The sequence below is a fragment of the Zootoca vivipara genome, chromosome 9 (genome assembly GCF_965207765.1).
Source record: "Zootoca vivipara chromosome 9, rZooViv2.hap1.1, whole genome shotgun sequence".
In the NCBI taxonomy this organism is placed as follows: domain Eukaryota; kingdom Metazoa; phylum Chordata; class Lepidosauria; order Squamata; family Lacertidae; genus Zootoca; species Zootoca vivipara.
The window spans coordinates 51,324,959-51,346,835 of NC_142592.1; the positions used below are offsets into that span (position 1 = coordinate 51,324,959).

General features: G+C 45.2%; 2 protein-coding genes across 4 annotated transcripts in view; one reads left to right on the forward strand and one right to left on the reverse strand.

The window, feature by feature from the left end:
* Nucleotides 1-2,366, forward strand: part of AGK (acylglycerol kinase) — a 38,882-nt gene extending 36,516 nt beyond the window's left edge. For both annotated transcript variants that reach the window (XM_035127089.3, XM_035127087.3), the window contains one exon: nucleotides 1,266-2,366. In XM_035127089.3, the coding sequence (XP_034982980.1) occupies nucleotides 1,266-1,400 (135 nt within the window). In that variant the 3' untranslated portion in view covers nucleotides 1,401-2,366. The remainder of the gene's footprint in view (nucleotides 1-1,265) is intronic.
* Nucleotides 2,367-10,320: 7,954 nt separating this feature from the next.
* Nucleotides 10,321-21,877, reverse strand: part of DENND11 (DENN domain containing 11) — a 28,086-nt gene continuing 16,529 nt past the window's right edge. For both annotated transcript variants that reach the window (XM_035127894.3, XM_088652240.1), the window contains 7 exons: nucleotides 21,497-21,655; nucleotides 20,099-20,246; nucleotides 18,884-19,022; nucleotides 17,138-17,269; nucleotides 12,318-12,468; nucleotides 11,651-11,719; nucleotides 10,321-10,964 (listed from right to left, as the gene is read on the reverse strand). In XM_035127894.3, coding sequence (XP_034983785.3) covers nucleotides 10,769-10,964; nucleotides 11,651-11,719; nucleotides 12,318-12,468; nucleotides 17,138-17,269; nucleotides 18,884-19,022; nucleotides 20,099-20,246; nucleotides 21,497-21,655 — 994 coding nt within the window. In that variant the 3' untranslated portion in view covers nucleotides 10,321-10,768. The remainder of the gene's footprint in view (nucleotides 10,965-11,650; nucleotides 11,720-12,317; nucleotides 12,469-17,137; nucleotides 17,270-18,883; nucleotides 19,023-20,098; nucleotides 20,247-21,496; nucleotides 21,656-21,877) is intronic.

Consider the following 21,877-nt stretch of genomic DNA (forward strand, 5'->3'; position numbering starts at 1 on the left):
AGTGGGAAGAGGAGGTTAAACAGAACTAATTTGTAAAAGAATATAAAAGAATACTGGAATGTAATTTATGAGGAGTTTAAGAAAATATTTAAAAAGACATTTAAAAAGACACCCGAGATTTTCTTCCTAAATATACTACCATCAGAAATAAGAAAGGAAATAAGATCTTTATTTCTATATGGAGTGACTGCAGCCAGAATATTGGTGGCAAAAAGTTGGAAGAGCGAAACACTACCTACAATAATGGATTGGCAAGCACAAATGCTAAATTATATACGAATGGCTAAGCTGACTGATTCGATGAGAGATCTATCTGTGCAAAAAGTAACAAAGGGTATCTTAAAGTTTACTATCCAAACAATTCTCTATTTGCGGACATTGAATGATGTTTGGGAATATTAAGAATGATTGAAATGGAATGGAAGAGGAAAAAAGGGATATTATCAGTTAAAACCTGTGAAGTACAAGATATGTGAAAATGTATAATAGGAGGGACAGGAAGTATCTTTGTTCAACTGTAATAGTTGTGTTTATTTTTGAGGTATGTTTTTTTTCTTATATTTTCTTTTTTTTCTTTGTACTCTTTTGTATGTACGTGTTTTACTCTTTGTGCTTTTAAATAATAAAATTTATTCTTAAAAAATAAAAAATAAAAATAAACAGAACTAATTTGTCTAACCTGTTTCTAGGAGGTGGTGATGGGGGCCCCACCTCTAATAGCAGGGATCCAGTGGGGGAAGACTTTCAGGTGGCAGTTTCAGGAACTGCCTCCTTAGATGGTCCCTATGCAAAAACCGGGAAGTGCTTACGGAATTTGCAGGCTGTAGTTTGCAGGCTGTCTTAAGTGAGAGACTCGATGCTGCCTGGCAGAGTTTGAGCCAGGGGTGAGAAATCTCAGCCATAGGGGACCAGGACTATTCCCTAATCCATTTAGCCTCTCACCCTCCAGTCAGGCAGCCCTCCTGTCAATCATGTGACATCACCTAGGTAGGCCACGCCCCTCTACTGGGCATAGCCTCGACAGCTTTACCTGGCTGGAGTACACCCTTGAACTGTGATAACAGCCATTTTAGAAAAGAAACAAACAGTGCTTTCTCAGTGAAGTGTTTCAGAAGAGAACACCTTGAAGTGGAGCCCTAACTAGGACGAACACCAGCCCTGTCTGGTATATGTCTGGCTACGTGACCATGGAGGGAAAGAGCCCCAGCTGCTCAGCCCTAGCCTTAGTCAGCATGTCTCTTTCATCTTTCCTGCTTTCTCTGCAGGATACGGAAGGCTTCTTGGCTGTGGACAGCGAGGAGTACGAAGCGATGCCAGTGGAAGTGAAGCTGCTGCCCAGGAAACTCCGGTTTTTCTGCGATGCCAGAAAAAGAGAGCAAATGCTTCAAGGCGCATCCTAGCAAAGGCCGCTGCCGCTAGCCAACTGTGTGAACTTCAAAATGATGCTCTCGGTTCCTGGCTGGCAGGCTGGCGTTTGCATTTGATAAGGCCAGCAGGCATGTCAGGTGCGAAACAAGACACATATGGAAAGGGTCTCTGAAAGGGGGGTTAAATTGGTTACGTTTAAAGAACTGCAGCTGGAAAATTTGCATGCCTTTCCTCGAGTACAATGAATGACTTTTTTTTTTGGCAGATCAGTGTTTTGTGTGTAAGTAGCTTGATCCCTGCCTTGGAAGTGTTAGGGTAGAAATCCATACATATCTATTTGGGTCTCGTTTGGCCATTTCTTGAGGGAAGGATGGCTTTCCCCTGCTCTCGGAATTGATATTTTAAGCAGAAGTTGAATGTTGAGATGCTACCATTATGCACATCTTTTTCCCCCAAGGAGGTGACACACTTGACAGGAAATGAAGTGTGTGGGGTGTGTGTGTCAACCTGAATACAGTACTTAAAATGCACACAATCCAAGTTGACTATGCACTGTAGCGATGGAAAGATGCATCTAAAATGAGTGTGTGTGGCCACATGCATTGCCTATGGTCAAGGTGCTATTATGCTATATTATGACAAGTAGCAGCTCTCCAGCTTTTAGCAGAGCTGGTTTCCACTCCTGCTATTAAATATAAAATTAAGATGCCTCTGAGAATGCAGGTAGAACACAGACCTCATGGCGAATAGCTGTTGGAAGTATCATTCCTCCACAGATAAGTCTAACCCAAGTTGATAGCATTCACTGCATCTTGCCATGGTTTAAACCCCTGTGCAAACTACTTTCCTTTGGTGTGTCCTGAATCTTCCAGCATCCAGATTCAATCACGAGGGAGAAAAATGTTTCTGTATCTTTCTCCACACTATACACATCTATTATAACTCCTCTTACTCGTATATTATGTAAACTTTTAAAAAATAAAATAAACTGTAACCTTTCCTTGTTTAGGAGTGATACTCCACCCCATTGATCATTTTAGTTGCCCTTTTCTAACTTTTTGAAGTGAGATGACCAGAATTATACAGTGTGTCCCAGAAATATTCACTGTGTGCCACAAGCTCTTTGCTGGTCCCTGGTATGGGGTGGGAGCCTTGAACCCCTCAATCACATTTGTAAGGAAATTATCACCAGCTCCCTGGCCAAGAAGGGCTTGGCCATGTCACTGATTCCCAAGACAAAATACGTTCATGTTCTCCCATTACTAACATAGAAAGTCTCAAAACATATCTCTATACAGTCATGCTTCGGTTTGAGTACTTTCAGTTTAAGTACTCTGCGGACCCGTCTGGAACGGATTAATCCACTTTCCATTAATTTCAATGGGAAAGTTCGTTTCAGGTTAAGTACGCTTCAGGTTAAGTACATACTTCCAGAACCAATTGTGTACTTAAAACAAAGGTACCACTATATTAGAAAGAAGTATCTCATTACAGATGTCCCATAAATCACTTTCAGAATAATTGGCAGGCACAAAAGGCTGTATGTGTTAAAAGTGAACTTTAATAGAGTAAAAAAAAGTCCATTATAGTATGTACATGAGTCCCTCTCGGGCTCCACATAAGCAGTGGCAATCCACAAACTTAGTGCTTTCCTTCTTGCGGGAAAATGAAGAAAGCCACAGGTACAATTGACACCGCTAAAGGAAGGTGCTTGGTCACAGCTTAGTGAGGAGAGGCTAGCTGCCGATCAAATCAGATTCACGCTTCATCAGAGATATTAGAATTATCACAGCCTGTGCTGCCTTTATGACCACATCAAATGGGTAGTTGTACACTAAACTCGGCTGCTGAGGGATGCTGCTTTAAATCACAACACCCTACAGATTTCTTAACTGGGAGAGAGAGGAGGGATGCCCTCTCACTGACACTACCAGGAGGGGTTTCAGTAAATCCACCCTTTTACCAGAAATACTTGCAACATCAAGTGGGGAAGTATCGCAAGCAGCCTTATGGCCAAACCACATGTGGGAGAATTGGGACTGGAATGCTTGGTGCGCTCAGGTGTTCTTAAACTTTCACAACTACTGATGAGCCAAAACTGGATTCAGGGAACAGTTCTGGGGGAGAGTTTTATCCCCCTTTACTTACTCAAGATCTCTCCCTGAGCTATTAGTCCTTCTAGGGGGAAACTCTGGTAACAACTCATACTTCGCTCTTCTCCCACTGCGACCCTTAGCAACCTTGCAGGCAGGGGTGATTTCGATCAGAGAACCATTTCTCTCCCCACGTGTAGTTTAACCCTCTCCCACGGGGCTCCTGCCGTGATCCTACTTTTTTAAAGTACCAGGTGAACCAGTCACAGTTCTGTATATTGCTTGGGGGTCTTGCAGTGGTGGTCCACCGTGATGGCCGATTCCCAGTTTCTTTTATGAAAACACCTGCGTTGAAGATGCCATGTTTTTACAGTATACCCCACAATGAGCTTTCGGAACTCTTGCAGGAGTGGGGGATCCTTTGTCCCTCCAGATGGTGCCGAAATATAGACTCCTGTCGTCCCTGGTGCTTGCTAGGGCTGGTGGGAGTTGTAGTTCAGCAACGTTTTATAGCTTTCCCTCGTTTTTAGTCTGATGGTATTGGGACTCCCGTACACCACTGGGTTGAAATAATTAAACGAACACCTAGAGGGCTGAAAGCTCCGCACAACCTGCTCTACAACAAAGCAAGCGGCTCTTTTTCGCCAACAGCCATCACTTACAGAATAAGTTTTGCCTTGTTTCATAGGTTCCTGCTCATCCCACTGACTTGCACACCCAAGCTTTCAGTGCCCAATGTCATGCCAAGCAATGTTAGTCCGCAAATTCAGCTGCCACTACATTGTATGCCCTATGTGAACTGCCCAGTGAGATGGGCTGTGCTTGTTTCAAAGAGTGCACCATAATCACAATGGTGTTTTGAGACTAAAGCTGGCTGTGACTTAAATATTTGTTACGGAAAAGGAGGAGCAGAGTATAGTTCAGTGCCATGGTGATTTCCCCTCTAGGCGCACATGAGACACACACACTGGTTTAAAAATAGGTGCTGTGTTTTATAAACAAGTGGCTCACTGCCTGCTTCTTACTGCTGGGGAAATACCTAGAAGACAAGGAGCGATCTCATAGGTGAGGCAATGTGCACTGTATGTCCTACACATAAACAGCAACTTCCCTCTCAATAGAATCTACATAGCAAACTGCACTTTTCAGCCTGTACAGCAGAGGGAGCATTGCTCATTTGCCAATCACATACTAATACAGTACCAAACTCGAAATAAAAAAATTCCTTCAGTAGCACCTTAAAGACCAACTAAGTTTATATTTTGGTATGAGCTTTCGTGTGCATGCACACTTCTTCAGATACACACTTCTTCAGATACATCTGAAGAAGTGTGCATGCACACGAAAGCTCATACCAAAATATAAACTTAGTTGGTCTTTAAGGTGCTACTGAAGGAATTTTTTTATTTTGCTTTGACTCAGACCAACACGGCTACCTACCTGTAACTAGTACCAAACTCGGTTTGCCTAGCCTTAAATGGCACAACCACAAACAAAAGGCAGGTAACAGCAGGCTTTGGGGGGGAACCCCAAGTATAAACTCTGCAGAAATGCAAAAAGAAAATCTGTAGAGAGGAAAAAGCAATAATGGGGGAAACGGGAATCCCCAAACAGCCCAATGAGGACTGAGCATGCTCAGTGCACATTGAATGGTGGGGAAAGGCGGGGGGTGGAGTATCCTGGAAAAGGCATGGCAGGCTTGCTGGAACCCTGAACAGCACTTCACGCTGCAACATTTTGTTGCAGCTCCCACTTATCTCTCCTATTTACAATGATCCATGCACCACTGCAAAGTAGAACCAGTGACTTCACCACTTTCCTGTGCCAGGCACTCAATTTTAAAAACAACAAATATATATATACAAAAAAGACAATATTGATCTCGTATAGGGGAGTTTTCAAAGGGCCAAAGCAAGGCTCCCCATGGAGAAACAGAATTTAAGCCAAGTTGGTGCTATGATCAGCTGATCAAGCACAAAGGCTAAAGCTGCCTCAGAAACCAGATTGGAAGAACTGTTTCCCGTCCCGCTACCATTGCAATCCCCATATGCTGCCTTGGGGCATGTGAAGTTTATTGCGCAGTGTCTCTCTATGCCAGGGGAGTCAACTGGTTGTGGGGGTCAGAAGTAAGAGGAACTTCGATTGCTAAGATAAGCATATTGCAGGGCACCTACACTCTTTTTCAGGAGCAAAATCTTCTTATGCATATGGGAGGAAAGAGAACTAGCAGGTTGCTGTTTTTCCTGCTTCTCCCACACCCAAGTGAAGAAAGGGGGGAAAGAGAGATAAGAGTTCGGGAGGACAGGTTTTTAAACATTTCTATGGCTCAGCATGTTTCCTCCTAAACAGCTAGTTTGCACAGTTTCTTTCTTATGTAGAAAGTCACATTGGTGCTCTTCTCATGAAGCTTCTACAGCAGGCATCCCCAAACTCGTCCCTCCAGATGTTTTGGGACTACAACTCCCATCATCCCTAGCTAGCAGGACCAGTGGTCAGGGATGATGGAAATTGTAGTCCCAAAACATCTGGAGGGCCGAGTTTTGGGATGCCTGTTCTACAGCCTCCTGTAAAGGGCATGAATTATTATTATTATTAATTATTATTACAAGAGGAAATCTGGCTTGATTACCCAATTATGGCAGGGCAAATGGGCCTAAAAACCATGTTTGTAGGAAATCAGGAGTCATGTTTTATAGGGTTTTCTAGCCCTGACAGTTACAAAGACAGGCTGTGAGCACAGCTTGATGAAATTTCAGAAGTCAAGGTGGAAGGAGATAACGTAGGCTGGCCAGCAGGCAGGGCAACTGTACTTCACCCTCCCTAGCCAAAGCGAACTAAGTTATGCAAAGCAAGCAATAAGAGGCCATTTTAACTGTGCAATTTACAGCAACCCTGGTCAGACTTCAGGTTTCCAGGAGCCCCTGAGATGTACAAGCCTGAGCCAGATACAAAATAGGAGCTGGGGAAGTGGAATATCCAGCCTTGCATTTAAGCACTAGCCTGATAGCCATTACGTGACAAGGTGTCGCATGCAGCAAAGTGAGCAGGGGGGGTGGGGTGGAGGGATGCAGCGTTCTCTCTACGCCCAGCACAGAAAGAAGCAAGAAAGATGTTTCCAAGCAAGGTCCTGGGTCAATATTCTGACCTTGTCTTGCATGTTTTTCCTTTGCATTTCCCTTTTAAGAATCCACTCTCCTCTGATCCTGGCTTCAATGCTTTTCCTGCTGTGAACAATAACCTTAATTCTGTTGCCTGGGGAAAAAGTGGTAGAAGAATTAATTGCCTTCCTCCTGCCTAAGTGGGGGAGGCTGTGGTTCATTTATTTATTTTGCAAATTGGAAGCTGCAGAGTGTTTTGGATGTGAAAACCAGAGCAATAGATCTTTTGGAGAGAAAGCTATTTCCCTCTCCCACCCTAGCTGGCCCAAGGGAGCAGAGCTTGGGAACTGGTGATCTTTCCCCACCTCTGAGAAATTCCCCCCCCCCAAAAAAAATACCTTCCCCAGCTTCTCTTAAAACACACACCATTTGACAGCAATTGAACAAATGAACAAGGGAAGGGGGTCCTGCAAGCAGCTTCATTAACAGTTCCTGCTCAATCCTGCTCCTTCAAATTGCCAGTTTCTTTTATTTTCCTGGTCTTGTTCCTGTGCCTTTAGAAAGCAGCCTGCTGCCATGCACAAATTAAGCAGTGAACTTTTTTCCTAGCGTGACCGTCAACAGGCATACGAAAAGCTTCTTCTGCGTTTCAGGCTAGGTGACCAAAAACTTTAAGCTGCGGTAGGTACAGCATGTTTCAGAGGTGCACAGCAATTAAAAGAGATTTATGAACCCCATACACATTGTTATGTACTGAGCTGAATCATAGAACAATAGGATCCAGAATCAGCAGTCTGATTGGTCCACAGGAGCCACCCAATCAAACTCCAGGTGGAAGTGAATCCGCAACCTGATTGGCCTGCAGGAGCAGCCAATCAGGCTGCTGGCAGAAGTCAATCCACAAACTGATTGGCCCACAGGTATAGCCCTGAAGTAGCCAATCAGGCAAAGCCCATTGTGTAAATAATGTATATAAGCAGATGGTTTTGGGAAAAGGGCATTCTTCTCTTCTTCTCCCTGATGACTACGAGCTGAATAAAGAGCATGAAATTCACTCTCGACTCCGAGTATATTTCACACATATAAAATAGAACTTCTGGAGTCGACAGCTGAGCCCTGCTGACTCTTGTCCTTTCCATGCATGAACTATGGACCCTGACTCTGGACCTATGTACTTGGCTACAAACACAATTTTCTATCAGTCACTTAGCAGTTTGGGAAATGAAGCAAAACTTAGGCAAAGACCCCAAATTCAAAGGCTCGGTTTGCACACAAATCAGGACCGCCACAACGGATATCAAGGGGAGTGAATGGAGAAACTGGCAGCTTGGAGTCGCGTGCTGAGCAATTATTATCTTTCACTATGTAAAATTAAGTTACTTAAGTCCCAACGCAGGAAGGCTCCTCCCTACAAAACAGCTAAATATGAGGTAGGAGGAAAGGGTTAAGACAGAGGCAGCCCTCCAGATATTATTGGACTCCAACTCCCATCAGTGCCAGCCAAGGATGATGTACGGTAGTTCAACAATATTTGGAGGGCTACAGATTCTGCACACGTGGGTTAAAACGTAGAAGGAATGTGTCTTCTCTACAGAAAAAGATGAATGCCGTCACTATTGCGGTCCACAAAAGGATTCTTCCATTGCATCCACCTTCTTCATAATATATGGGGTGTGTTAATAAATAATAATAATAATAATAATAATCTACAACTCCACCAAGTATTCCACACAAAGAGTGCAGAACACTAAAAGTCCAAGAAGTGGTTTAAAAACCAAGGCAGCTCAGAGAATACTTGAAAAGATAGTGGTTGAAACAGTATAAGCTATGACTAGGCCAAAGAAATAAAAACCGGGGTTGGCTCAAAAGTACTGTATATTTCTTCATCTAGTTAAATCTTGCTTTTTCTGCTGCCTGCGAATAGCGGCTCTCCAGGCAGAAGAGCTGAGGTTAGTCATTGATAGTAGGTATGTGACCTCTGAAAAAGCAATAGAGCTCAAGGTAAGTCTCAAGGGTCTGTGGAGGCAGCATGAAAACACTGGCTAGCAACTAACTCAGGCTGCGTTTTCCATTCATAGCAAGGGCTTTGGGGATAGCAGCATAGTCTCGGCCTGTTCCACCCACTGCCCAACAAAGTGCTCTCCAAACGAGGAATGGGGAACTCAAAGCTCTCCAGATGTTGCTAGGCTACAGCTCTCCTCATCTTTGATCTCTGGCCATGCTGGCTGGAGCTGTTGGGAGCTATAGTCCAATTAATAGCTGGAGGAATACGGCTTGTCCACCCCTGCTTTAAATCTCCAGTAAACCAGAACAGCCAGATTCAAAAGGGTTCTTCTTTTGTCATGTCCCTCAGCCATCCTGCTGTCCTTATGTGCATGGTGGCCAAAAAGCTATGGCTGCGTCTCAAAAATCGGGTGCAGCACCCACGGTTGCCTATATCCCTAGCGTATGATCAGAGGCACTGGGTTCAAAGCAATGAGGTCAAACCAGCCGTCAGCTACCAGCTGAAGAAATGAGCCAAGCCAACATGGATGTAGCTCCAGGTGATGTTGGAACTACAACTCCCATCATCCCTCGCCATGCTGGCTGAGTCTGCTGGGAGCTGTTGTCTGGCAACATCGAGAGGACACCGTTAGCTAAGCTCTCTGCAGTGTTTACATGCAGAGCTGTGGCTGCATCACAGTGCCCTTGATGGCAGGCAGAGAAAGCGAAGTAAAAAATAAGCCACAGATCCTGAATAGGCGCAAGTTACTGCGTGTGAGCCCTGGCACAAGTCAAACTAAATTCTCAGCCCGAAAGTCCGTGTTGAACAATGCAAACTTGCAGCTCCGAGAAGTTCTACACTCACATACTGCATTGGGAGTGAGGGCAGTCAACCAGCTGCCACACACAAGTCCAGTTCTCCCTGCAAGCGAAGCCCTGAGTCGGCGTGCAACCACCAACGCTCCAGTTAAGATTCGTGGAGGGCCTTCGCAATGGAGATGGGACTCAGGTATGGTTAATCCCTGCGAAGGAAAGCACACAAATTGCTTCGTGCAGGAGGGGCAACCTCCCAAGCTGTGGCACGAGGAGAATGTACATATACCAAGATGGGCAGGAAATTAAATAATATTTTAAAAGTAAACGGAGAGCTAAATCAAGCAGACGTAATCCAGACTAAGGCTGAGGTGTGCACTGCTAAAGCTGCAGACTGCCGGCAGATTCTGCACAGCACATCTGAGAGTAAGGGACAAGGTCGGCTGCTCTGGCTTGCAGATGGCGGGGGCAGAGAGAGAGAGATCACTTGGTGTTGGACCATCCCTTTGAACAAGGAGGCAAATGCTGTGACTCAGCAGGGACTAGCAAGAGGATATTCCTCGCAAGTGGGACCTTCTAAACAAAGCTAGTCAACAAAGTAGTAACAACAGATCGTTCCTATTGTTCAGTCAAGGGAAGGAAAGGACTTTTCCTTTCAAATGACTGAACACAGGAGAAAACGTTGGACCCCTAAAACCTGTCCCAACGAAAGCCTAACCCTTTTAAGGTTGACCACGATTCACAACATACAGGGTAGATTTCAAGTATCTTTTGCATAAAGCAGCTCATTGGCTGGGGCCGTTCAGGTAAGGCTGGACTGCAGCAGGCAATGGCCCATTGGTCAGCGGTGATGGAGGATGAGAATCGGGACACACCTGGAGGACCACTGGGATAGGACTGTGCACGCTGTAAGAGAACGCAAAGGAATTCTGATGGGGGAGGTCAACTACGCAAATCACAAAGGCTCAAAGCAGTGTTGTTGTTATTATTATTTTAAAAAATCACATTGGTCCCCAAGAGAATAAAGTGCTTTCCCCACCCACCCAAATTTAGGCTCTCGCAACAGCATGTGCTGGGTTGTTTCAGAGCAGGCAGGGAGGAAGGGAAGGAAGCAGACTATCAGTTTTACAGAACACAAGGAGGGGCAGTATGACTGTGCAGTCTGTCCTGGAAGAGAGAAGCCACAACTTAAGTTATCTCCAAGAGCGATGGTTAAAAGTGTGTGTTTGGGGGTGGGGATATAAATAACACTTTCTGTAGAGGGTTCTCATAAATAAAAGGCAATTCAAGCTGTGGTGAGTTCCCGCAAGGCTGCCCTGTTGCTTCCAGTAGTCTTGGTAACAAGTTGCTGCCGTCCTCTCGCACTTGTCGTGTTCTCCGTCTCCTGCTCTGCCGCCGCCGCCGCTCTCTGCTTTATGTACAACAAGGGTTATCAATGACCAGCATGACATCAATGCCATAGACTTCCAGTAGGTCCATGAGGAAGCTACGGTCGCCTTGGGGGTCCAAGCCCATTCCTCGGGCGTGGTCAGCTGTCAAGGTCTTGTCCTGGCTGGCTGACACCTCCATCAGAGTCTGGAATATCCGGTTGTTCTGCTCCATGAAGAACCTTCAGAGAAATAGAGGTGTGTGAAGCCCAAAGCAGATCCAGCACCCCTCTTTGGTATCCTATGCCAGCCGCCTTTTCTCTTTGTTTTGGTTTAGATTTGTAGTGGGTTTTTTTAATTGCAGTGTGTTAGGAAAAGTTTTAATAAAATCTTACTTTTAAAAAAAATAACGAAAAAATGAAAAAGTAGGGATCTAAAAATGAAAAAAATGAAAAAGTAGGGATCTAAAAATGAAAAAAATGAAAAAGTAGGGATCTAAAAATGAAAAAAAAATGAAAAAGTAGGGATCTAAAAATGAAAAAAAAGAAAAAGAGTAGGGATCTAAAAATGAAAAAAATGAAAAAAGTAGGGATAAGCAGACCTTCAGGCTCTATTTTTTACTAGGACTGCCAGAAACACCAACAAGGATGTACTGGAAAAACAAAACGAGAGGATTTTGAGCCCCGGAATTTTGTTTTGAGTTCCAGAATTCCATAGGCCTTACAGTCCTCCCACCCATACAAAAACCAGTATACAGTAGCTTGGGGGAAACTGGGCGTTGCTGCCCTTTTGTTGCCCCTATTGTTAAGCAACTGGGAGCCCCAAAGCATTGGTGATCTGCCACAAATCTCCCATGTATCACTACCAGTAAATCCCGTGCTACCTACTGCCCACCCCTGCTCTGAAGAATCCCACGTGAACAACTCACAGGATAAAAAGGTCCTCTTCACAAGAACTGCAGTCTCCATCCACTTCCTGGGAGTACATCAGCATCTGTCTGGATGGCAAAGAAACACAACAGTCACATCAAAACTGCTGCCTCTCGAATGACTCCTCTATAGACTTCCAAAGGCAATTCCAAGTGATGCCATTGATCTACAAAGATCTGAAGAGCTTGAGAGCCTTGTATATCTAGGGGACCAACCATAAGATGACCAAGGAGGATGGAGATACAAGTGTGGGTATCTCTGGCTTTTACTGTACCAAGGTAAGAGTCACACCTGTGCCTCCACCCACTTTTATCTCTAGCCAATTTTACCTGCATGCTGCCCCCTGAAGATTCTGCATGAGGAAATTTGGCCCTCAAGCTGACGAAGGTTCTCTACAGCAAACAGATGAGTATTGGGTGGAAGTCTGCAGCTAGGGAAGTCTAAGTTCAGAAAAGCACACTATTTAATTTTGACACTTGGTGCGTTCTTTTTTAGAATTAATTTTCACATTCCTGGTCTTAAGACCGGTCGTCCCAGAGACCTCCAAGGCCACATATGCTCTGAGGGCTGGATGAAGTGCCCAGAAGTTGGGGATAATCTGTAAACAAGGCCCCACACTTGAGCCACGGGGATAATCCCACCAGGGAAAGCTTCTGCTGCTGCTACCTCTGATCATTAAGCCTCCGGTACTTTTCTTTGTCGGCGCTGTTAATTTTCAGGAGCGGCTGCAGATGCTCGTGGTGGGTCTTCACATTCTGGTTATCCACGTAGACGTCGTAGAGATCCCGCTTCTCCTCAAAGATTTTCTCCGTTGTGCCTGCCAGAAACAGAGGAAGAGCACGGGTTGGGTCCAGCCTACGTTAGCGAAATCGGTATTCATAACCATCAGTTTATTTGTATGCCACTTTGCCACAAAGCAGGCAGCCTCCTGCACACACAATGAAACAGCACATTCCTAGAAAACTGCTGAATGCTTCCATGACCCCTTGGGTACCCACTGTTAAGACAAGACTCCACGAGGGGGCTGGAGGGTAGCAGCACAAGAGCAGGCCTTTTCTGCAGTGGCTCCCTGTTGCTGGAATGCTTCCCCCCTGGGAGGTTCGGCTGGAACCTTCATTATACACCTTGAGGTGCCAGGCGAAAACATTCCTCTTCAACCAAGCCTTTGGCTGATTGACATCCAATTTTAACTGTGTTGTGGGAGGGGGGATTCTTGGTTTGTTGTTGTTCTTAATTTTATTACGTTTTTTGTATTTTAAATTTTGTAATTTTATGTTGTGAACTGCCCTGAGATCTACAGATGAAGAATATACCATATTAATTAATAATAATAATAATACTGTACATAACAGTTTCTTCCTGACTTCAGCCCAAACCCTTGCACAAGAAGAGCTGCAGAATTTCGGAGTGACAAAGCAAGCAAGCAAACACACACACACACACACACACACACACACACACACACACACACACACACACACATATATATATATATATATATATATGGTAAACTGGGTATGTTCCTTCGTCTCCAATGTTCAACAAAACCACTTGACTGATTGAGGTGAAATTTTGACACATGCGAATGTCCAAAGGCTATAGGAAAGTTTGCTAAGACGGATGTCAAACCTGTGCCAGGTAAAACCCCAAAAACCCTGTGTTTCAAAGCACACCACTCAGACGAAAATGCATGCTGGGAAAAGAACCAAGTTGCAAACCAGCGCCCTCTAGCGGCGGCTACACTAGTACACCTATAAAATCTTCCCTGTTTACATACTAGGCCGAAGCCTTTACAGACTAGGCCGAATAGAAGTACTGACTTGCCTGGGTGGGAGTTGGGGGGGGAGGGGACGGGATAGGCAGTGGCGTAGCGTGGGTTGTCAGCACCCGGGGCAAGGCAAGTAATTTGCGCCCCCTAACCCATGGATTTTAGCACTCAAGTCTCTTCCACTAGATTAGTTAAAGAAACCCTTACCCCCTAAGCACGTCTGTCTGTCTGTCTGTCTGTCTGTCTGTCTGTCTGTCTGTCTCTCTCTCTCTCTCTCTCTCTCTCTCTCTCTCACACACACACACACACCATATTGTGAGATTATACTTGTATTTCTGGCTTCACTCAGCTCAGCCTGAAGTTTCATCTGCCAAAGGTGCAATCTCTCTGTAGGGATTTTGTCTCTACTTTGCCTAACACTTGTGTGGCTTGCATAGGCCTTTGTGGGATGTGGAACAGTTCTGAACAAATAACGGCCAAGCAGCATTTCTGCAAGAAATGGGCTGAAAACGATCCTTTCCTCCTGACCACATCAATCAATAATCTTTATTTTGAAAAACCTAAACAGACATTTCTGTTTAATGGCTTTCCATTTTCTATTAAAACTTGCATTAGTCACATTTTCCATTACAATGTTTTGATTGCGTGTCGCCGTATTTCATTGTAAGTCTGTAGGAAAGCTCCTCTAGGCAACCTGATTATTCACCAATCACCCTGATCTGCTTGCACAAAGTTTGCACCGGCCCTGTTGGGCGCCACAATTCAAGGAGGATATTGAACAGCTGGAACGCGTGCAGAGGAAGGCAAACAAGAGGATCGAAGGTCTGGAAACCAAGCCTTAGGAGGAGGCAGACTCGGACTAAAGCCCTGCACGCATGTTTATTTTGGAAAGAGGATTTTTGCAGGTCTGGGGCTGGGAGAAAAGCTGTACCTGCTGAAATTCCCCTCTCTTAAAGGTACAGGAGTCCATTTCCTCCCTCCTGATCGAGCCACCCAAGCCTGAGCCTGGCTAGATCAAGTAGGTAGGGAGACTTTTCAACTGACACGGAATAGATTTGGTGGGCTAGCCAGCCTCTGCTAGAAAAGGAGCTCCCTTTTACAGAGAGGACCGAAAAGGCAGAGCAAAGGAGGTGGAAGAAGAAAAAGAGAGAAAGAGGGAGGGAGGGAGCCAAACCCAGGAAGGCAGGGGCCGGGCATAACTTTCTTCCACTCACATGCGCACGCGCACACACACACACACGAGAGAGAGACACCCTGTGTGTGATTAAATGTCTTGAAATCTGCTTCTGATTTCCTCGGGAATCAGGAGGAGTTGATTTACCCCCCCCCAAACTTGGATTGAAACCTTTTTTAAAAACTCCCATTTAAAGGCAGCCCGACCTCAGTTTCTCCACTGTTGCATTTCTCCCACCCCCTCCCTTCCCACACCCCTCGCTGCTCCCTCCCAGCGAAGCAACCCTTCATTGGGTAGTTGAGAGCGAGCGAGCGAGCGAGAGCAGCAGCAGCCAGGTGGCAGTGGGCAAAGAACCCAGAACCGCCCTGAGCTGCTGAAGCAGCAAACACGCTGACTTTGGGGTGGCTGGCTGGCTTTGTTGATCCTACAGAGCAAGGCAGCCACGCTCCGTGGCTTGCTTGCGGGGTTTGCTCCCCGTGCGCCCCTCCTGCCCGCCTCACTTAGGTATGTACAGTATATGGGGGCGCCAGAGGGATCTTTGCACCAGGGTGCCAGACATGCTTAAGACGGCCCTGCCTCTGCCGCTCATTCTGGCGCCCCTGGAAGCCGCGCTCGTCTCCGCTAGCCAGAAAGGGAGAGGGGCTTTGGAGGACTTACGGAGCTTCTGGACGAACGGCGACAAGGACAGCTTCGTCGGAGGAGACGACGCGGCAGCGGAGCGCGTTGCCATCGCCGCCACCGCCCCGCCCCACATTCAACCACCGCACCGAAAGCGAGCGCGAAGTTGCGAGAGGTGGGGTTGAGGAAGGGAGCGGCGGCGGGCCATCTCGTGAGAGTAAGAGGGTAAGAGGCGAGAACGGTTGCCCGAAAGGAGCCCCTGGGAGCTGTAGTCTACAAGCGGAGCGCTCCCCGCGCGCCTCCAGATAGCGGCCTGAGAGGCGCGGAGGAGGCTCGCCTCACTCACGGCGGGCGGCGAGCCAGTGCAGTGCCCTCTCCATTTCTGTGCCCGGTGTGGCTGCCCCCCTGCACCCCCCACGCTACGCCACTGGGGATAGGTCAGGACACGGTGGGGCAAATCACAGGGATGACCCGGGGGTGGGGGAAGAGGGGGCGGGATACGTCATGGATCAACACACATCATGGATCAACACAGGGTGGTGGCAGTCACAGGGATTACCCATGGCAACGCGTGGCAGGGCCAGCTAGTGTGCTTATAGAAAAGGTGGGAAAACTTCTGGGGGTCACATTCCAATAGTCGGCAGGGCCCAGGGTGGATAAAAATCAATGATTTTTTTAAAAAAATAAAAAAATCGGATTTTTTTGATTTAAATCGGATTTTTTTGATTTAAATCGATTTTTTTGATTTAAATTGGATTTTTTTAAATAAAATGCTTTTTGAGGAAAACATATTACCATCCAAAGGTTATTCCATCATGAAATAAAGATTAGTTTTTTAATTATGTAGTATAAGGTTGTATATGTTTAATTTTTGGGGTAAATAAATTCCATTAATCCATTCACCTCTTCCAGAGGTTTTTGTAAGATTATTGGGCAGTTTCTCTGCCTACAAGATATTATCACAGATGCTTGGTTTACTTTTGCAGTTCTCAAAACTGAATTTGACTCAACAGAGATCACATGCCTCTTCTTCACAGCAAAAATGTTATAACATGAACAGAGTTGAGAAAAAGACCTTAATCCTATTGTTCTACAAACCTATGAATACAGAAACAACCCCTTCAGTGCTAAGTTTCAGGAAGTTCAGTGAATAGAATAGAAACAATATTTTTCTGATTGTTTGGACAGTATTTAAGTTTTTCATGTGTAGGCTGGGCTGACATTCTAAGTTTCTTAAAATAAATATATTTTGTTTTTGTTTAGCCAAATTAGTTAACAAACATGGATGTTTGTTTAAGCAAATAACATTTGCGGAAATGTTATTGTTTCAGTTGAATAAATCTATTTAAATTGTTATTATTAAGGTAATGATTATTTTTCTCCTTCCTAAGTACAACAGTAAAGTTGTCCAAATATGAATGATTAACCTATTAAACTGGGGATAAAAAAACTAATATGAAAAGTTGTTATTCTAAAAATCTTCATCTACTTGCATAATAAAGTTATACCAGCAAGAATTAGTCTTTATGATTTAAATCAACTATGATTTAAATCAAGCCTTACTGACTAGTGATTTAAATCGTGATTTAAATCGTGATTTAAATCAGTTTGATTTAAATCAAATCCACCCTGGCAGGGCCCGAAGGAAAAGTTGGTGGAGCAATGGGTTTGGGTCTTACTACTGTTGTACAGCAGGCTACCTTTCAAGCACAAAAAACCCAGAGGGTCCTATGCATGCAGGCTCTTCTTTCCATCATTCACTCAATGTCACAGTTAAGGTGCCTGTTCCAGCCAGGCAAAGCGGTAGTGGAGGGTGCAGAGCAGGGCCAGGAAGGGGCGTGGCCTCAGGAAGAGTACTGAGGGCTAGGCTAGAGAGGCCTGGAGGACTGTTCCCCCCACCCCTTGCATGGGATGCTTCATACTTACAAGCCACATACGACACTTCCGTCTCCAGCATTTCAATGTCAGCCACGTTGACGTAGAAGAAAGGCTTGGACTCGGGAACAGTCCCACCGATTCCAGGCAAGGAGACATTGGCAAGGCAGCAGCAGCAATAAACTGCAGACAAGGGCAGAGAGGAGGCGGTGCGTCTACATGGCATTGTCTTCGTCAAAATGCTACCCCATATCCCTGCTCCCTTGCCATTAATACAAATTCACTGTATCCTTTTTATTTATTTGTAACCCACTGGATTTTCGGAAGAAACTGTACATCTGGATTAAAACGTGTGTGTGTGGGACGGCATTTTGAGGAGGACAATGTTGTGTGAATGCAAACTTTGCATGCACAGCCAACACCAAGTCTATAAACAAACAGGCATGTGATGCACTCATCGTTTCTGAAACAGCTGCCCTCATGAGCAAACAGGCACACAAAAAATCCAAATGCTATTTTTGTCTTATTATCAAATCTTTTTTTTAAAAAAAAAAAACCTTGTTGGTTTTTAAAAACAGGAGATTTCTTTATATGAAACAATTTATGAATTATCAGTAAGAAGATCCTTTCCACAAGACACAGCGTACCAACTAAGATCAAGGACTCAGCTAAGGTTTATATGATGAATGAACAGCTCTACTTTCTCACCTACGGAGCATAGAACATCTGCTTGGTTCCCCCCTGGCCATTATGTCCAAAACTCAACCAAGAGGTGTCACAATAAGGTGGCCATCTTATACCCACTTACCTGGCAGTAAGTCCCACTGAACTCAATGCAACTTACTGCTGAGTAGCCAAAGGGTCGCACTGTAAAACATAAAAAAAAGCCCTAACCAGGATTAGGAGAGCTGGGGGGAAAATCACATTGGCAACCAATGGTTTCAGATAGCACATGAGTAGATGAGTCTAAAAAGCCCAGGAAACCAATTTTCATGGCCCTCTAGCAGCTGTGGTGGCTCATTTACCAGTAGTAACGTATTTATTGTTAACTCTGGAATTATATACAGTACGGTGGTGCCTCGCAAGACGAATTTAATTCGTCCTGTGAGTCAATTCGTTTTGCGAAAAATTCGTCTAGTGAATCCCATAGGAATGCATTGAAATTATTATTTTAATTTTTTTGCCCATAGGAGCGCATTAATTGAATTTCAATGCATTCCTATAGGAAACCGGGATTCGCTAGACAATTTTTTCACAAAAGGAATTCGTCTTGCGAGGCAACCTCCGATCACAAAACCCATTCGTCTAGCGAAAAATTCGTCTAGGAGGGCCGGGTACCACTGTAGCGAGGTACCACATTACTCCGTTCTGACCAAACTAAGCCTCCCAGAAGGCTTTTGCTCTGGGTAAATGAGCCAACATAGCCTCTAGAAGGCCGTGGAAATTTGTGTCCCGGCCTACCATGTACTATCTGAAACCAGAGGGGTGAATAGGTTGTCAGATTCGTGACAACCTGCGCATTAGCATTCAGATTGTTTGAAATGCTGCCGCATTTTGTTCTGGGTGAGGGAATTTCTTTTCTCTCGCTGTATTTTGTTGTTTTGCGTTTGCCGTCTCAAACCAGCAGCAATATCTTGTGTGAATTACGTTTTATTCACAGTTTCATACACCACTTTGGAATCTGTTGGTGCGGGGCGTTTAGAAAGAAACATTTCAAGCAAACAAACAGCAGAGGGGAGAAACTTTCACTGTCTGTGATTTGATTAACACGGACCACACCTTCCATTTTCTACGTACCTCTATAGCAGACCACCCCGACAGGAGGCGGGGAAAATATCAAAATGCGTTTCCGAAGCAAGGCGAACTTCCAGAGAGTCAGGATCTGCTCGCCAAAGAACTTAATGAACTGAGACATACAGCCTGCAGGGTGCGTGATCTGCAGCCAGATAAAAATCGGGGCAGGGAGTTAGCAACGAAACAGAAACAAAATGGCTCCAATTTTTGCTGCTGACATGATGACTGCTAAAAAACAAACAACAGATCCAAGAAAGAGGAGGAGATGTACCATGGAGCTACGAATGTCCAGAAACCTCTCTCCTTTCAGGTAAACAGAAGCAATGATTATTGTATTTTAATATTCTGTTGGAAGCCGCCCAAAGTGGCTGGTGAAACCCAGCCAGATGGGCGGGGTATAAATAATAAATTATTTATTATTATTATTATTATTATTATTATTATTATTATATTATTATTATTATTACCACACAGCTCACTTTGCAAGCTTGGGTCAACACCCTCTCTCTCAGCTTAACACACAAGGTTGTGAGGGAACATTGCAGAAGGGGAGAAGATTCATGTATGTCGCCCTGAACTCTTTTGGATGAGGAGATGGAGATGGATAAAAATGGAACAAACAAATAAATAAAAACTTTTCTGTAGAACACCTGCTCTGCTCCTTGATGTGCAATACAGCAGTAAACTGGGTGATAGAGTGCGCTGAATTTTCCAACTTTCCAACTCCCAAAATGAGGGCTGCTAAAAAGTTGTAACCTGACTTTGGAATTCAAGGTATTTTGGTTAAATTCAAATAATTTGGTTTTGCTTGCTAAGTAAAATATGTGCAAAATTGCAGAGAAATCGTTAAAAAATGATTGCCAAGTACTTACAGTTGTATATATTTATATCTTCAGAAGGCAAAATTAAAACTATTCGGTTTTCCAAAAGCAGTTTATGTGCTTCTTCGACAAACATAAGACTTACCAAGCTAAATGTGCCCAGTCACAAACATAATGTCAGCTTTGAATTACTAACATCCCAAAACATTATTTTAAGGCCCCTCACTGAAGAAATTTGCAAAAATTAAGTTCCAGGCCCTACTATCACAGAATGCAAGAGGGCTCCAGAGATCCATCCTGGCCACTAGCTAAAGCTACTCCGTGGCATCTGACCAGTGTGGATCGTTGGCACGCTTTGCCTTCATGCGAAGATCAATAACCGCAGCCTATTTCTCACCTTCATCTCTGGGTACATGTATCTGTGGATGGAAGGCAGCCAGTGGACGGTTTGCTGGGAAACAAGAGTGCCAGCAGGGAGGACCCCTTTCTTGTCATCGTAAAATGCCTCCAGGTGAGAGTAATGGCCTGGCATCTCCAGCTGATGTCTGTAAGGCAAGCAGAAAAGCAAGTTACAAAGGGTAACCAGGGAACAACCCTCCCTTTACAAGCCAACGCTATCAGTTTTGCATTGGTGGCACTCCCTTTTGCCAGTTTTGGCTCTTTGGTGGTCACATGATTCCTTTCCTGTAAGAACACAGGAAGAACCTGGTATTCTTACAGTGAGCAAGCAGATGGCCACGGGAAGCCAAAAAGGCAGGACCTGAGTGAAACAGCAGCACCCTCCCCACATGGCTCCTGATCATACCTGCCAAGGCTCCCGCTGAAAAATGCGGGATCAGCAGCGGCGCGGCACCGGAAGTTGCGTAGAAGCAACTTCCGGGGCCGCTCTGACCATGTGTGGGCACCGGAAATAGGGCAGAGCAGCACTGGAAGTCGCTTCTACGCATGCCCGGCGGCCATTTTGGTGGTGGCCGCATGGCGGTGGCCATCTTGGTGACGGCCGCCGCCATGCGCCACCACCAAGATGGCCGCCAGGCATGCGTAGAAGCGACTTCCGGTGCCGCTCTGCCCTATTTCCGGTGCCCACACATGAGCAGAGCAACACCCAAAATAGAGGCTCCCTGGCAGGTAGGAAATCCGGGGGATTTCCGGGATTTTTCTCCATTCGGGAGAACAGCGGGAAACGGATTAAAATCTGGGGGATTCCGGCGAAAAACGGGATACTTGGCAGCTAAGCTCCTGATGCAGAACAGCTTCCATGCTTAAGCACACACCACCTGGTGGCCTAAACGGCTGCATCCAGCCTCCGTATGTCTGTCTTTTCAGTGCCATTATTGATTTCACTTACAAATCGCTTCCTAGGAGGCACCTCACGGTGGTTTGCAATACAACAAGAGCGCGTTGCAAACAATTGCAAACATAAAAACAGTCAAAACGACTGCATTTATAAAAGCAAAAAAGGCTTTGGGCGTAAAACCATTAAAACTACAATTACATATATATATAATCTGTTTCAAGTTCAGTACATATACCAACTGGAATAACAGCATCCACTTGGAAGGCTAGTTAGAAAGGGGAGAGTCTTTAACAAGTGCCTAAAAGACAACAGAGATGCTCTGACTTCCACACGTCCCCGCTGGAAAATGACTTGGCAAAGCGGGTCATCCAAGTCACATCTGAAACCATCCCAGAAAAGCCACCACGGTATTCCAGCGCGAACCAAACATTTCTCCCAAACTACTTTATGGTCCAGTAACAACCTCCCTCCCTTTCTGTCTTTTTTCTAATAACGTACCTGACCTGGTTCTCCAGGAAGTGCATGTATCTATATAGCAGGGTGTAGGAAGGAGAAAGAATCCCCACAGACTTCATCCGAGCGCCACGCTCTAACTCGCTCTCCACGGGCATGTTGGCGAAACAGGCCAAGCCAAAGCAAAGGCCTTTCCGGAAATAACTGGAAAGGAAGATGGGGCAGAATGGGAATAAACAGGCAGATTGGGTGGGGGAGGCACACACACAGGGAAAGCAGGATAGAGACAGGGCGCTTCCTGGATTGCAGGGGGTTGGAATAGATAACCCTCATAGTTTCTCCCAACTCTACAATTCTATGGTTTTTCCAGATATGCATGTGTGTGCACTAAAGACACACGTGGATCCTATTTGCTTGCTTTCCAGA